Raw genomic sequence first — 14,338 nt, forward strand, 5'->3', positions numbered from 1 at the left:
TTCATTGGGTGGACGATTGAATCATCAGAGAAAGGGTCCCATGATCCTTGGTCCTCATGTGCCTTGGGATACACATCACATTCCTTCTTCCTACAGACACACACTCACACACAATCTGACCAACAATATGCTGACATTGCCTGTAGGCTACACCTAAACCTGTAAACACCAATGTATGTAATAATAAATAAAAATCTAAGTGTCCAATAAAAAATTAATAGTAGAAATTTTCCTGTCAGTTTTGTAAACCATATCAGGTTAAATGGGAAGTCAGGTGACGTCAGATATATTTTGCTTTGGAAGCCACCAATCAGAGCCAATGACCTTGATCTGTTGGGTTTTTTTTATGTAATAAAATTATCCTGCTCTGATCTATTGCACAAATAAGGAAAATTAGCATTCCAGTGACAGGCATTCTATGTCCTTACCAATATGGTGTCACCCTTGCAGATACATAAAAATTCTCACAACTCAATTTCTATCAAGTTCTATCACGTTTCTATCTTGAAATCAAGTGAAATCCAGCCACACATTTGTTTAAAGTTGTACAAATTTTGAATGAGATCAGGTTTAAAAAAAAAAGAGTGCTGTTCATATAAGATTGATTGATGGGATTTACTGAGATATCACAAGAGTGTCATAGATTATGTATTTGAATAAACCCTTTTTTGAGGGACATAGTTACCTGAAACACCCAAGAAAAACAATGTCGAGGACAGGAGCAGACAGGTGCAGACAGGTAACCATTTTCTACACCACGCAATAAAAACAAAAACAAAACTAAACAAACGGTCTATGGCACTTACTGCATTTACACCATCAGTTTCCATCCACTGTGAGCTGAACATATTAAGCTAGGTTGGCCTAATAATAGATGTCCATGCATGTCTCTGGTCACTTGGGGCTCTCTGGGTTATTCAGAGACCTCTTCTGTTTGGAGAATAGTCTAGGATGATGTGAGCTATGCTGAGGCGTGGCCACATGGGTGGTACAAGGTGGCAGTTGTCACCCTTGAAATAAGCCTTTCCACTTCAGCTCATCTCTGAGAGATCTATTACACCTTCGTAACCCATGCAGAGCTAACTGATTATATCCAGCCTATGCTGATATAAACTATTGTTGTGCCATATGCTTTTAGACTCCATTGTGCATCCAGAATCTGTAAAGCAATTATGAAACCGATACATGGATGCAAATATGTAGTCTTTTATTTTACACCAAGGATTACAATAGATATAGATGTGCATCAGGGGTTCTCAAACTTTTTGCAGTCTGGGACCACTTTAACTGCAAGAAGAATTCCATAGACCCTACTCAGTACAAATTTATTTTACAAACATCATCATTCTGCAAATGCAATTATTCAAAATATCAGGAGTCATAGCCTTTTTTATTCCTGAACGTTTCACTCTCAGAACACATTTTATTAAAAAAAGCTGACACTATTTAAAGGTCTACTTGTTTTTGAGTTATTAAGATTCAGATTTAAGCCATTCAATTCAAGAGACCAGTCAAACAGGTTAATGACTATAAGGGTTTTCCACCACTGGAACCAAAAATATAAAATTGCAGATCCCATGACTATACTTCATGGACCACTGAGAGTCCCTGGACCCCACTTTGAGAACCATGCTTGTACTGTATATAAAGGTGGTGCCAATGAAACAAACAAAGTGTGATCTTGCCCTCTGTTGGCACACAAACCTACAAACCTGGACACACCATACCACATCTTATTTTTCATTCATTTTTTCATTTTTCATTTTTCATTCATTCATCCTCAGTAATTGCTTTATCCTGGTCAGAGTCGCGTTGGATCTGAAACCTGTGGCAGGAACACCGGGTGTGTAGCGGGAATATGAGACGCCAGTCATCACAGGGCACCATGTACACACACACAAACACAAACACTCATTCACTCACATGTTTCTAGGAGGTGGGAGGAAACCAGAGAACCCAGAGGAATCCCATGTGCAGAACATGCACAGCAGGTCCGTACAAACAATAACCCGAGCTCAGGATTAAACCGGTGCCCGCTGTGCCAATGTGCTGCCAGTGATCATCTCTTTTAAAACTATTTTATTAAAATTAAAACACAGTGATCAAACTTATATGAAAAGCAATGTGTGGCATTAGGGTACCATGTGTCCAGTCTTGAAAAGCACAAAATAAAGCAACAAAGTGAAGCATGAAAGCAGTGAAGATGGCTAAGGGGGCTTGTGTGTGTTGTGTAAGTTGCTGTGTGTGTGTGTGTGTGTGTGTGTGTGTGTGTGTGAAAAAGAGGATCTGTCCGTATACCACAGGTGGCAGGCTAGTGGCACAGCCTACTGTTTCGTACAGTAGTGTGCGGTTTCCGGCTCAGCCAAATAGAGAGAGAGAGAGAAAGAGAGAGAGAGAGAGAGAGAACGCGAGAGGGGAGGGACGGAGGGAGGGAGAGGTGTATGCAGCCAGAAGGTAATGTCGTAAAGCCGAGTGTCGTAAACCAGGTGCAGGGAGGGGAGGTGGAGTGTTAGGGGAAGGAGGGAGGGGAGGTGAAGGGGAGGTGTGGGGGGCCGAGAGGAGGTGACTCTCCGCCACGGCATTTACACACAGCGAAAGGATCATGGCGGATGGCCCCAGGTGTAAGCGCAGAAAGCAGGCGAACCCAAAGAGGACGAGCGGTGAGTAAACAAGCGCTTTGCCTTTATTCTTGACTCGATCGGACGCTGAAATTGTGCGGTGGGACTTTTCCAATCAGCCAAAGTGAGCGGAAAGTAGCGGTGTGTGAGTGTGAGTGTGTATGAGTGTGTGTGAGTGAGTGAGTGTACCGTTATACCTGGCTCTCTCCGCCTAGCGGCACCGCGCACCGTGGACCGTTATACGCTCCCAGCCTCACGCGCTCACTACTCCCTGTTTACTTTCCTTCACATTTTGTATAGTATATAAACTTTTCCTGTTCAATCCTTTATTTGTTTTTTGTTTTTTTTTCCCCCTCTATCAGCGACTGTTTTCCCTGCGCGCGAGCTGAAACTTATTTCCTCGCAGAATGTACCTGTTTATAGTTTAATCTCCGCTTCGCCTCAAAACAACCTGTTTGTTTTATACGTGGCCTCGAAGTTTTGTCACGAAACAAACGTGTGTGTGTGGAAAGCGTGTTTCCGTGAAGTTTGTTGGGTTTTCTTTTAAGTAGAAACTTATCCGTGTACAATGGGCTGTTCCGCTATTCCGCTATTGCCTGTGTACTGCGTGGTAGCAGGTAGCCAGTGTGCTAGCCACACTACACACTATACACTACACACTACACACTGTCTCTCAGTACCAACAACCAAAATAAACATGTTCACAAATAGAGCTATGTCTCGTCTCTTTCTGTGTGAGAATGCGGGATTTCTGAGCTCGACCTCTGGCTTAAAGGTGTGTGCTTTCCCCTGACTAAACCGTTAGTCAGATAACGGGAAACGCGTCGCTGTTTGGCTGAAGAAAAAACGGAAAGTCCTCAAGTGCTCATTTGGCTGTTGTGCGGTTTTATTCGAAACTTTGCGGGAAGTTGTGGAAGCTTGAGTAAGGGCGTGTCTAAGCCATACATCGTCCATGAAGCATCTCTGCAGCGCCGTTAGCGTGGAAGCCGTGAGAGTGAGTGAGTGCGTGAGGAACCTGTCTGAGGGCTGTACGTGTACGTGTGTGGCTCTGGGTGGTAACTGGAAGGAGAAAAGGAAAGGAATCTGCGGGGCTGCACAACAACTGCAGCTCAGCCTATATAAGGAATGCGCCGTGTATACATGCTGAGGAGAGAGTGCTGAGGGTCAGGCTGGCTGCGGGACAGGAGAGGACAGGAGAGGAGAAGACAGGAGAGGAGAGGACAGGACATTACACCGGGACTCGACCACTGCTCAGCTCCTCACTTACTGCACGCGCTCGGTCATCATCTGCGTCTTGTTCTCACCATTCCTGCTGTTTTTATTGTTATTATTATTCTAATTTAATCTAATAACGACTTTGCGACTTATTTCCGATTTTATTATATTACTCTGCATTTATGAGATTCCTGATCTGCATCCAGGCGTCTTTATGTAGGAGTTTGTTTGTTTGTAGGTTGGTTTGTTTGTTTGTTTTTCTTTTCTGAGAGCACACATGAGTTGCTTTACTTTTATCTAAGCTCTATGTATGTGTTTATGCTTCTGATACAAATCTGAAAACTTGTCGCTACTACTTGATTTATCTTTAGACTTTGTCTTTCAGATAGAAAGCCCGAGGTCCTGCGCCTGTGTGTGTGCCACTTCAGAAATAGCGGTGTGTGTGTGTGTGTGTGTGTGTGTGTGTGGGTTCCGTTTCCGCCATGCGCTCCCTGGCGGTGCTGTCCGCGCGCAGCTTTCTTTCAACTGATCCGAGGCATAAAGCCATCGCTCAGGGTTTATCAATGGGAAAACATAGACGTCCTGTATTTTTTTCAGTGCTGTGCATCTGATTGGTTTTCGCTCCAACTCACGGACGCAGACGAAAATCGTTTCCATCCGTTTTGCAAGGTGTTGGAAGGCAAGGCGTTGCACCAAATGTCAACTTGTGCAGGTAGAAAAACAGACGCTTTCGGTGTCTCGCATGCTGCCAGGGCTTTTCTACAGGCTGTCGGTTTATGTGTGTGTGTCGTGCGTGTTCAGGATCCCGCAAAGTGCCCGGAGATGCGGACTGGAAGGTGGCGCGCGATTGTTTGTACACCTTTTATTGTTGTGTTGGTGTAAAAGCACCGATATGCTTTAGGCTAGAGATGTGCTGGGAGGTCATGTTCAGTCTCGTGATGTGAGAGTCAGTCAGCACTGCTGTATGTGTGTGTGTGTGTGTGTGTGTGTGTGTGTTAACCCGATGCTCTAATCAGAGCTCTCACCGCACTGCAGGTACAGCGGACACCTGAACTGGACAGACCCTCTGATCTGATCCCACAGGAAAGATGCAGGTGATTGGAAGGATAAACATATCTGTAAAAACTGTATATATACAGTGTGTGTGTATATATATATATATATATATATACACACACATACATACATATACACACAAATACACACCTTGATGACAAAAAAAAAGGGCCAAGTCCAAAATGGCAAAATGTTAAGCTTTTAATGGTCTTAACAACAAATCATTTGTCAGAAAATGAGCAAGAATTAAACAAATACTGTAGATCTCTCCCTGCTCTATCAGTCCCGCTTCATTTATGAGCTTGTTATCAGGTTCTTGATGGGCTGCGTCAGGTGTGGAAGATAACCAAATAATAACTAATCTTTTAAGAAAAAAACATCCCAGAAAATATTTTTGGAAATTTTTGTACACCCAGACATGTTTTGAATCTTTCATCTAAAATTTTAATCATTATTATGATTTTACCTTTGCATGCAAGAGGACTATATAAGTGAATTTCCCTGTTTCTGGCTTTCCCCCAAACAAACAGTTCACTGCAGCAAAAGTAAACCAGCATATGGTGGCACAGGAGCTCTCAGGAGTGCATTTGTTTAATTCTTGGTGATTTTCTGACCAATAATTTGTTGTTGAGACCATTAAAAGCTTAATATTTGCCATTTTGGGCTTGGCCCATTTTTTACAATATTTTCCTGTCGGATATCTTACTTATACTACTTCTGCACTACACTAAAGAGTATATTAACAAGTGCGCAACGTACATATGTAGTACAGTATAATGCAGTTTAATAAGTAATCCATGATTGGCTCTGACTTCACCAATAGGGTCAGCGATTTGACACTCCAACCCGCACATCATTAGCATACGCCCCGCCCATTTCTCTTTCACAAGAGGCTGTGATGGCTGATCACACCGTGTATTCACTTCAGACTGTTATGATGGTCAACACTGCACATACTTTTTATGGAAATATCTAGCTGTTCAGTGATAACATGGTCACTGCAGTTTATTTACTATTTCACAGAAAAGGCTTTAAATGTATTTTCTTTAATTATTGGCACTTCATCTTCTGTAAGGCCTATAAAAAAGCTGAACTCTTTTTACGTAGTTTTCAGGAAAATGACACCAACAAGTGACTATTGCTTCAAGAGTATTACTCATGTACGTGTTAATGCTGGCTGAACCTGCACTGAGAATCAATTTTATGACACAGCAAAACTGTAGTCTAATAGTCATATCCTAATGGAAATTACTCATATTCACTACTTTTCCTAAAAGCACATCTGATTGCAGACTTGCCTCCCAAATTCTCCCAAGTGGTCACGGCATGGCTGACTGAGCCTGAGAAGGCGCGCTGAGGTGTTTAGGGCTGTCAGCTGACAGCTGACCATCTGACTCCCATTTGAAAACAAATCCCCCTTTAACCAATCCCTGGACCCAATTAGTCACAGCTACGAAAGGATAACAAACGAGCGTTCAGTGTGTTGCTTGTATTATTTGACCAGTGTGGTTTCTGATCGTATTGATAACTGTAATCAAGTTGCATTACATTATAATTCCATAGATTGTCACCACCCTCACTGAAGCATGGCAGAGAGGGAAAGATGTGTGTGTGTGTGTGTGTGGAGAACACTGTTTGGGGGTTGGAGGGGGTGGGGCTTGTGTCAGTCCAGAGCGAGCAGGAGGTAGCACTTAGCCACCAGGTGAAAAATCTTTGGTGTGACTGTTGCTTTGTGTCGGGGTAAACTGTTCACCCTTATTTAGAGACTAGGGGCTGTTAGGGCACAGGTGAAGAATTTTTCAGAGGGGAGACACTTCATTAGTGCAAGCTGGGAGTGCCACTTCAAGCTGTGTTTTTTACACACCTTCACACCACCTGAACCATGACAGCTGTTTTAAACAGCTCCCAAACAGAGAGCAAAACATTATAAATGATGGAAGATGGTCTCACAGTGGCTACAAAATATTAATGAAATATTTTTTGGTTTGTTGTAAGTACCTCAGGTGGTTCAGTAGCTCTGAAGGAATATGTCCTCCTATACCTGACACTTATTCTAAGGTAATCTAGTAGAAATTTTCTCCAGAATGTAAGACAGGCACATGGTCAGGCAGTGTTCCTAAAAAAAATAAAAACTAAATAAAGCCACTGTGAAGCACTAAGCACAGCTGCAAACTTATGGGAAAGTAGTGGCTTTGTTTGATTTGTATGTATTCCATCACCACATGTCTTGAAAATATCAGCATTTCTGACAGTGCAGCCTTCCTGAGTCATGTGACCTGAAGGAAGGGAAAGCGTAACATGGAGGTGTTAATGGTCCGCAGTGCGACAGGTGTTTGCCGTTCACGGGCCAGGCCTCTCTTCTCCTCTCCTCACTGTTCCCCTCCACCTCCGTGCTCACAGGAATACCACAGGGCAATCTGAAACCTCCCAGTTTGGGAGCACAGGAATGTGGCTGACCGGTATTAGCATGGTTAAGAAAATAAACAGGGCAGCGCTCCATGGGGTGTGCTGCGCTTTGTAGTGGCTTGGCAAAATGGTGGTTATGTTTCAAAGGATCTTGATGTTTTTTGTATAATTTGAGATGTTGTAAAGCCCCAAATTTACACTTCTGTTTTTGCACATGGGCACAACCTTTTCACACACACCTACATACACACCACACTGTTAGCTGTAAAACAGATATTTTGTTTACTCTCGGTTCCCTGAGAGAGAGGCGTAGGCCAACAGGCCAATCGTGGTAGGTGTGGTGGACCTTATTTTGCTAAAAAAAAGTTTTAATTACTTTCTCCACCTTAGGGCCATGCAGTATGTGAGCATAAAGTATTAAGAAAAAAACTGCTCAGTTTGCTTTTAGTACTTTTTAGGCTGTAAACTTGTAGTCACACTAGAACTTTTCTGTTTATGTCTCCTTTTAATGTGTTTGACAAAAAAGCTTGGTGATAGAAAAAGTATTCATTTTTATGCAGTGAGAAATTTATAAACATCGTTTACGTTTTTGCTAGTGATATTGTGAGAATGTGGAAACGTTGGAGAAGAGTACTCTAATTCAACTTTACGAAATTAATTTAGAAGAACTATATACAGTGCTACATATACACAAAGTAAAGAATTTGAGAGTTCATTAGCAATCTGTCCTGCTTGCCAATCTGACAGAGTCGGTTGCAAGCAGGCTAGCTAACTCGACTGTACTATTTGAACCTCCTGACTAATTGCTTCCTTTATTTGAGATGTTCTCTGCTGGAATATGAAGGACCCTTCAGAGTTCACAACAATCAAAGCAACTGTGCTGTTGCTTGATGCTGTGAATTTTAGTGTCACAAAAAATTAATTTGATTTTAATTTAGCAAAATTTATTTGCACCAGTCTGTGATGGAAAACTGTTGATTGCAGCCAATTCTTTTTAAATTCACAAAAGGAAGTTTTGAGCTAGGCCTTAATACACTAGGCCTTAATACACGAGTCTTTGTCTGGTTGTAAATGCATCGTAATGCAACATAAATGTATCACTGTGTGTGTGGGTTTGTGGGTGTGTGTATGCTGTGAATTGTGCTGAGTGTCTTTTTGGGGCACATTACTGTGAGATGACATGATGCTAAACGTTTTAAAAGCCATCTGTTAACATTTAAGAGATCTCCTCCCGGTGTGCAAAGTTTAGGAACCTTTCATTTATCTGCTGTCTTTTAGGGACTTCCTCCTCAATCCGACTGAAATCGCTGAGTCAGGAGGAAAATCCACCAGTGCCCCTATCCCCATTACCTCAGCTTCTCTTCTCCTCTTTTATCATATTTTACTTTTTTGGGTTTGTCTTCTGATCCCTCTATATTTACCTCTCTAACTCTCTGACACAGTAGCAGGGAGATGTTGAGTGACCTTTGCCATGGGCGCCCATGCATTGCCTCAAGTATGACTTCACTTTCTCCCCCTGTGCCATTGTGAGGCGTCCAGCGTAACAAATTGGCTGTGTGTCAAAGCTCTGAGCATACACACACAAACACACACACACACACACACACACACACACACACTGAATTGATCTCAGTTTGGGCCAGGCTCTGTTTCTTCTCTACGTGCCTTCTTCCCCATTCAGACCATCCCCTTTAGGGCAAGCACTCCCCCCATGTGGAGGTCAGGTGGGGGAGGGACTGTAGGAGGTGAGGGGTCAGTTTTTTTGGAGGCCTGCTGAGGTGTCATTGAGGGGCTGTTGTAAACTGGCAGGCTAGCTCCTCTCTCCCATCTTATGTTTTGCATAACAACATGGATGCCCTCTTGAGAAAGGCCAAAGTGTGAGAATGTGCAAAAGAGTGCACAAAACATTATTAAGAGTGTGTTGGACTGAGTTCAATTTTGTGTTTGGATGTTTGTGTATCACTGCTTGTTTTAAATCTGTTTAACGTTTTAGAGAAGGAAATTGGCACCTTTGTTTTGTTAATTAGACTTGCTGGAAAGGCCAGAAAGGGAAATGGGTGACAACAAAGCAACCTTTTCTGTATTGCTTAAGGCAAAAAAAGGCTTAAAGCAATACACATAATGTTACAATAGAGCTTTAGATACTCAGAGTGATACAGACTTAGTGTTAACATGCCATAAGAACCACGTATATGCTCCTCAAAACAAGAATCGTACTCCAGCTAGGTCTAATATCAGCCACTGCATCGGTTCCTTCATTACATATGTTAGGCCATCAGAAGTGTTTTTGGAAGTGAATAGCACTCCAAGCTTGTCTGTGATTTTGCAAATGGAGATTAATGATTAGCCTCGATTATGCTCTCATTGGTAGAGGTGCAAGAAACCCTGCAAGAAAAGAGCTTTATTTCTCTTTCTGTCTTCCCCACTCGCTCCTCTACAAAAGGGTCCAAGTCTCATGAACCCCTTTGTAGCTGTGCATGGTTGTGCTTTATTGGCTGGTGTGTGTGTGTGGGTGTTTGTGTGTGAGTGCGTGTGTGAGAATGCTTAAGTGAGCTATTGTGTATTAAGGCTTTAGAGGGGAGGAGAGAAAGGGGTTTTGCTACCTATGCAGTGGACCACTATTGGCCATAGAGAGGGCTCCACGGCGGAAGAAAAGGCCCATTGAAAGAGTGCGGAGAGGGGAGGAACGCTCTTTCTCTCTCTGCCTGTGGGAAACTACGGCCCATGCCGGGACTCCCATTTGCATACGTCCCATTCTTCACAGCGAGGGAGGCTGGTATATGGAGGCATCCCAGTGTCTGTATATGTGTGTGTGCATGCACATGTGTCAATCTATTATACATTTATGCTGTTACTCAGTTTCTGCTTTGTTGCATTTGAGTGTATCTTTGAAGCATTATTGCTTAATAAACCAGATTTATGTCCTTTTCCATCAACACAGTGCTGGTGCCAGAGTTGGTTCACAGAATCAGCAAATCTTTTTAAGAACCATTCTGAGTTTCCATTGTTTTAAGGGCTGAAGCTTACATAATCAGATGTGGGTGTTTCCAAATCCAAGGTGTAAAAATAACAAAGTGAAGGCTTTCACAAGTTGTACTCTGGCTTTGACATGCTTTACCATCCAGTGTCTAAGTACAGAGCAAAAAAGTTATCATCGTTGTCACAGTGATTACATGTTTTATTGTTTGTAGCTCTTTATTCAGAATGTGTAGCTGCTTGAAAAAATGGTAACATTAATTTGCATTGTAGTTCCTGTTTCCTGTTTGTTGTAGTTTGCCAGTAAATTAATCGTTTCCTTCATAAACACCTGATTTTCTTATTGGCAGTGAATTATTTTCCTTTTTTCAGCTCTAATTTTTAATATTCTTGCACTATTCTTGGCTTACATGACATTCACATTACACTGATGTGAAATGCTTCCACTGTAAGTCGTGGCTGCTTTGGGAGAATAGCCCAAAAACAAGCACATACTGTATAGCTGCTGAAGTACATGTAGGCTAGCTCTGTGCTCCACTGAAACCGAGGTTAATACAGATGGTTGTAATTAAGTTCTCAAATATCTTTTTTGTTTCTTAAACTCAATTAAATCCCAAACGAATGTTCGTACACGTTATAACTACTGTATTTTTCTCACACTTGATGTCTGTTTGTATTAAATAAATCAAACACCTAAAACAACAGTTACTTTACACTTGTTTTGGAGGTCTTTTTTATGGGGTTTGCCTGGCTATAAAAGTGAATTTCAGTTATTATTTTGTTGTAATCATGTTTCTGTTGCTAACACACTGCTGGGTGTCTTCCATTTTGCACTGCGCTGACTCTGGTGCAGGTTGACTGTGATTGGGCATGACTCATGACAAGATCCATGCAATATAAAACAATCTGATTGGTCACCTCCAGCGATCATTGCTTCTCAATTGCAAAAAGCTGAGAAATTCCCTCTGTCATTGTCTGCAGATGAGAGGATAGTCTTCCTGCAGAGGATCCATGCTGCAGCCTGAATTAGGGGCGGCACTACACCTGGTAGGTGGAGTAACACACGGTACTTCATCTTCAGTGTAGTTTAGGTTGAAACACCCTGAAAAACAGGGTGGTTATTTTCAAGTGCAGCAAACAACTGGCAGCATTCTGTGGCTTGAACTGCACCGATTTTGCCGGCTCCGTACTGAGGCGGAAATGAAAAGTGTTTGTGATAAAGAGCTGGTATCAAAACCAGCACCGGCACCTTGTCATTGGAAAGGGGCTCTCTGATAAGTGCGCGCGCACACACACACACACACACACACAAATATGTATATATACATATATATATATATATATGACTACATCTAATCCACAACCACATCCACATCTCTACTGCTGCTGTGTACATACAGAAACACTTGTGAAAATTTCTAACCAGCTGCTATTATTTTGGTTTGAAATTTTCACAAGTGTTTCTGTATGTACACAGCAGCAGTACAGATGTGGATGTGGTTGTGGATTAGATGTAGTCACTACTATTACAGCACATTATCATCATTCTCACTTTTTTTGTGTGTGTGTTAGAGAGAGAGTGCAAGACAGTGTCTAACTGATGACGTTGTTAGACTCACACTTTATTCAGCTGTCAATGTGAGTCATGTAGACAGGTGTGAGAGGTACATTACCTCATCTAATACAATCCACCATCTTTCTGGACCTCTGTGTGTGTGTGTATGCACAAGCAGCCAAGGTCGAAGGGTCACTGCCACACCACACAGGAAATTAAGACTTTACTCCCCTCCCTCTTTTCTCCCTCCCTTTCTGTCTTAGGGATGATATTAAGTTTGTGTGTGTACACCTGTCTAAACGACTCTTCGGCTGACAGCTTAAGTGGTATGCTCTGAGGGGAAGGGTGTGTGTATGTGTGTTTGTGCATACACCTGTTGTTTTTTTTTTTAGTACACCTGAGAGAATTGGTAATTGCCCTTTGTAAGGGGTAATTTAGTGAATGTCTGTTTTGCCGATACACTCTGTGTTTTTAATAATGTTCCTGGGGACTGAGATTCAGCGCTCTGCTACACCCCATAGGACTTACCTTCACAGCACATGGACTGCTGGTCCACACTATCTCCACACCAAGTCCTGTCCACAAGGCAGCCATTTTGGATACGTCTGTCAGCAGTTATTTTTAGTCATACAACACCACTCCTGTCTACTTCAATAACCTGAAGCAGCCATTTGAAATCACTATTAAAATCAGGAAAAAATGACTGTGGTATTTGGCTGAAATAATAAAAAAAAACTCTTTTTTTCACATTTTTTCAGTTACTACATCAACTGTCTTTACAGTTGTTTCTACAGTAGCGGTGGTCATCAGATCAGAGGCAAATTAAAGTTCTTGTAGTTAAAGAAGGTCAAACCCCATATGACTTTCTATGCTATACATACATGTACTGTATAGGGTGTAACATAAGGTCTAGTTTTTAGCTACAGAACTAACTATACACCTAGCTAGTTCCCCACAAGTTTGTTATCCTGCTTTTAAGGTTTATTTCAATTACATTTCATAAATATTTGTCTAGGTCGGAGTCTAATCTAATGTATTAGCTAGCATGCTGCCTTTAACCTGTACCAAGGTTTGCTAGCTAGAGCTAACTAATTCCCTTGAAGTTTAGCCCTACTGGCTGTTACGGTTTATTTTCTTCCCACTTCCTGAATATTTATCTAATTCGGTGTCTAAGCTGAGGCTAAACCTGGGTAACATTAGCTAAAGTCTTAGTCCAGTGTGCTGCCTTATAACACACTATTTGTTTTTTTAATAGCTAGCTTAAAGTATGCATAGCCAGTTCTGTTTCATGTTTATCATTTGTATTATCTCTGTAATACCTAGTTGTTCAGGCAGTTTAAGAGTGATGAAGGCTGTCATTTGCTTTGACTTGAAGAAAACCAGCCAGGACCATGACAAAGACAATAGTACCCTATGCGTTAGTAGCTATTAAGTGTTAGTAAGTATTAACTAGCATGCTGCCTTTAACATGTGGCAAGGTTTGTTAGCTTCATTCCACATTATGGCTATTACAGTTTACATTCACTCCAGTTCATGAATATATGAATATCTAAACAAAAGTCTAAATTAATGTGGGTAATATTAGGTAAATACACAATATATTATGGTATTGCTAGCTTATGGTAAGTATATATACTTGTAGCTAATCCACAATGAATCATTTAACCTTTGTATTATTTCTATAATATCTAGCTGTCTAGGCAGGTTAAGAGTGTTGAAGTCTGGCAGTTGCTTTTGACATGAAGAGAACCAGTCAAGAGACGATGGTACCCTAAATCTGTGCTTTCCATGAAAGCACAAATCTCCCTTCACACGTCAAAGCATCTGTCTCATTTTTATTAAAGGGTGAGACTACAGCATCATGTCTTTTCCCCTGATAATGACTCTTTCCACATCATAACTTTCTTTTTTAGTATACACTGTTGTTTTTCTCTCTTTCAGCCTGTCTTTCTCTTTCACTCTAATATCAGTGGAGTGGTGAATGAAAGACATGCCGTCTCGTCCTCAGCACACTTATCACCGCTCAGCATGTTGCCTCTTATCTGAACCGAAGCTAAAACCAAGAATCTTCACATTCCTGTTACGTTTTTATGCTTTTTGTAACACCAACTCTGAAATAAAATACAATGCAACCGTTTAGAAGGTTATAATATGAATTGCATGATGATAAATGTGGCATGTAGTGGTGTTGGTTCTAGGCGCTGTTGTGCAATGTGAATACACTGCTTAAGAAGGGATGGATGTGAACTGATACGCTGATAAATCAGAGTGATGTATGAAATGCGAGCGGAGCTGTAGAGCAGGATCTGTTTCTCTCTCCGCTCTGGACATCTTATGTTTTATCTTGAAATAAAAAGGGCATTCTTCTTTAGTAACCTCTCACTATCAGAGACCCCCAGAGGTGTGTGTGTGTGTATGTGTGTGTGTGTCTGTTTTAATCTAAACCCCCAGAGACAGGAGTGTGTGAGTAAAATCTTAGGTCAGACTTGTGATGCAGAGGGTACAGACGGAC

General features: G+C 41.7%; 1 protein-coding gene across 2 annotated transcripts in view; it reads left to right on the forward strand.

The window, feature by feature from the left end:
* The first annotated feature begins 2,514 nt into the window (after positions 1 to 2,514).
* Positions 2,515 to 14,338, forward strand: part of zeb1b (zinc finger E-box binding homeobox 1b) — a 60,301-nt gene continuing 48,477 nt past the window's right edge. Inside the window, exon 1 of one of the 2 annotated variants that reach the window (XM_026914941.3) lies at positions 2,515 to 2,660. In XM_026914941.3, coding sequence (XP_026770742.2) covers positions 2,603 to 2,660 — 58 coding nt within the window. In that variant the 5' untranslated portion in view covers positions 2,515 to 2,602. The other variant, XM_026914942.3, reaches the window with a different exon arrangement.

This window comes from Pangasianodon hypophthalmus, chromosome 12 (genome assembly GCF_027358585.1).
Source record: "Pangasianodon hypophthalmus isolate fPanHyp1 chromosome 12, fPanHyp1.pri, whole genome shotgun sequence".
NCBI lineage: Eukaryota > Metazoa > Chordata > Actinopteri > Siluriformes > Pangasiidae > Pangasianodon > Pangasianodon hypophthalmus.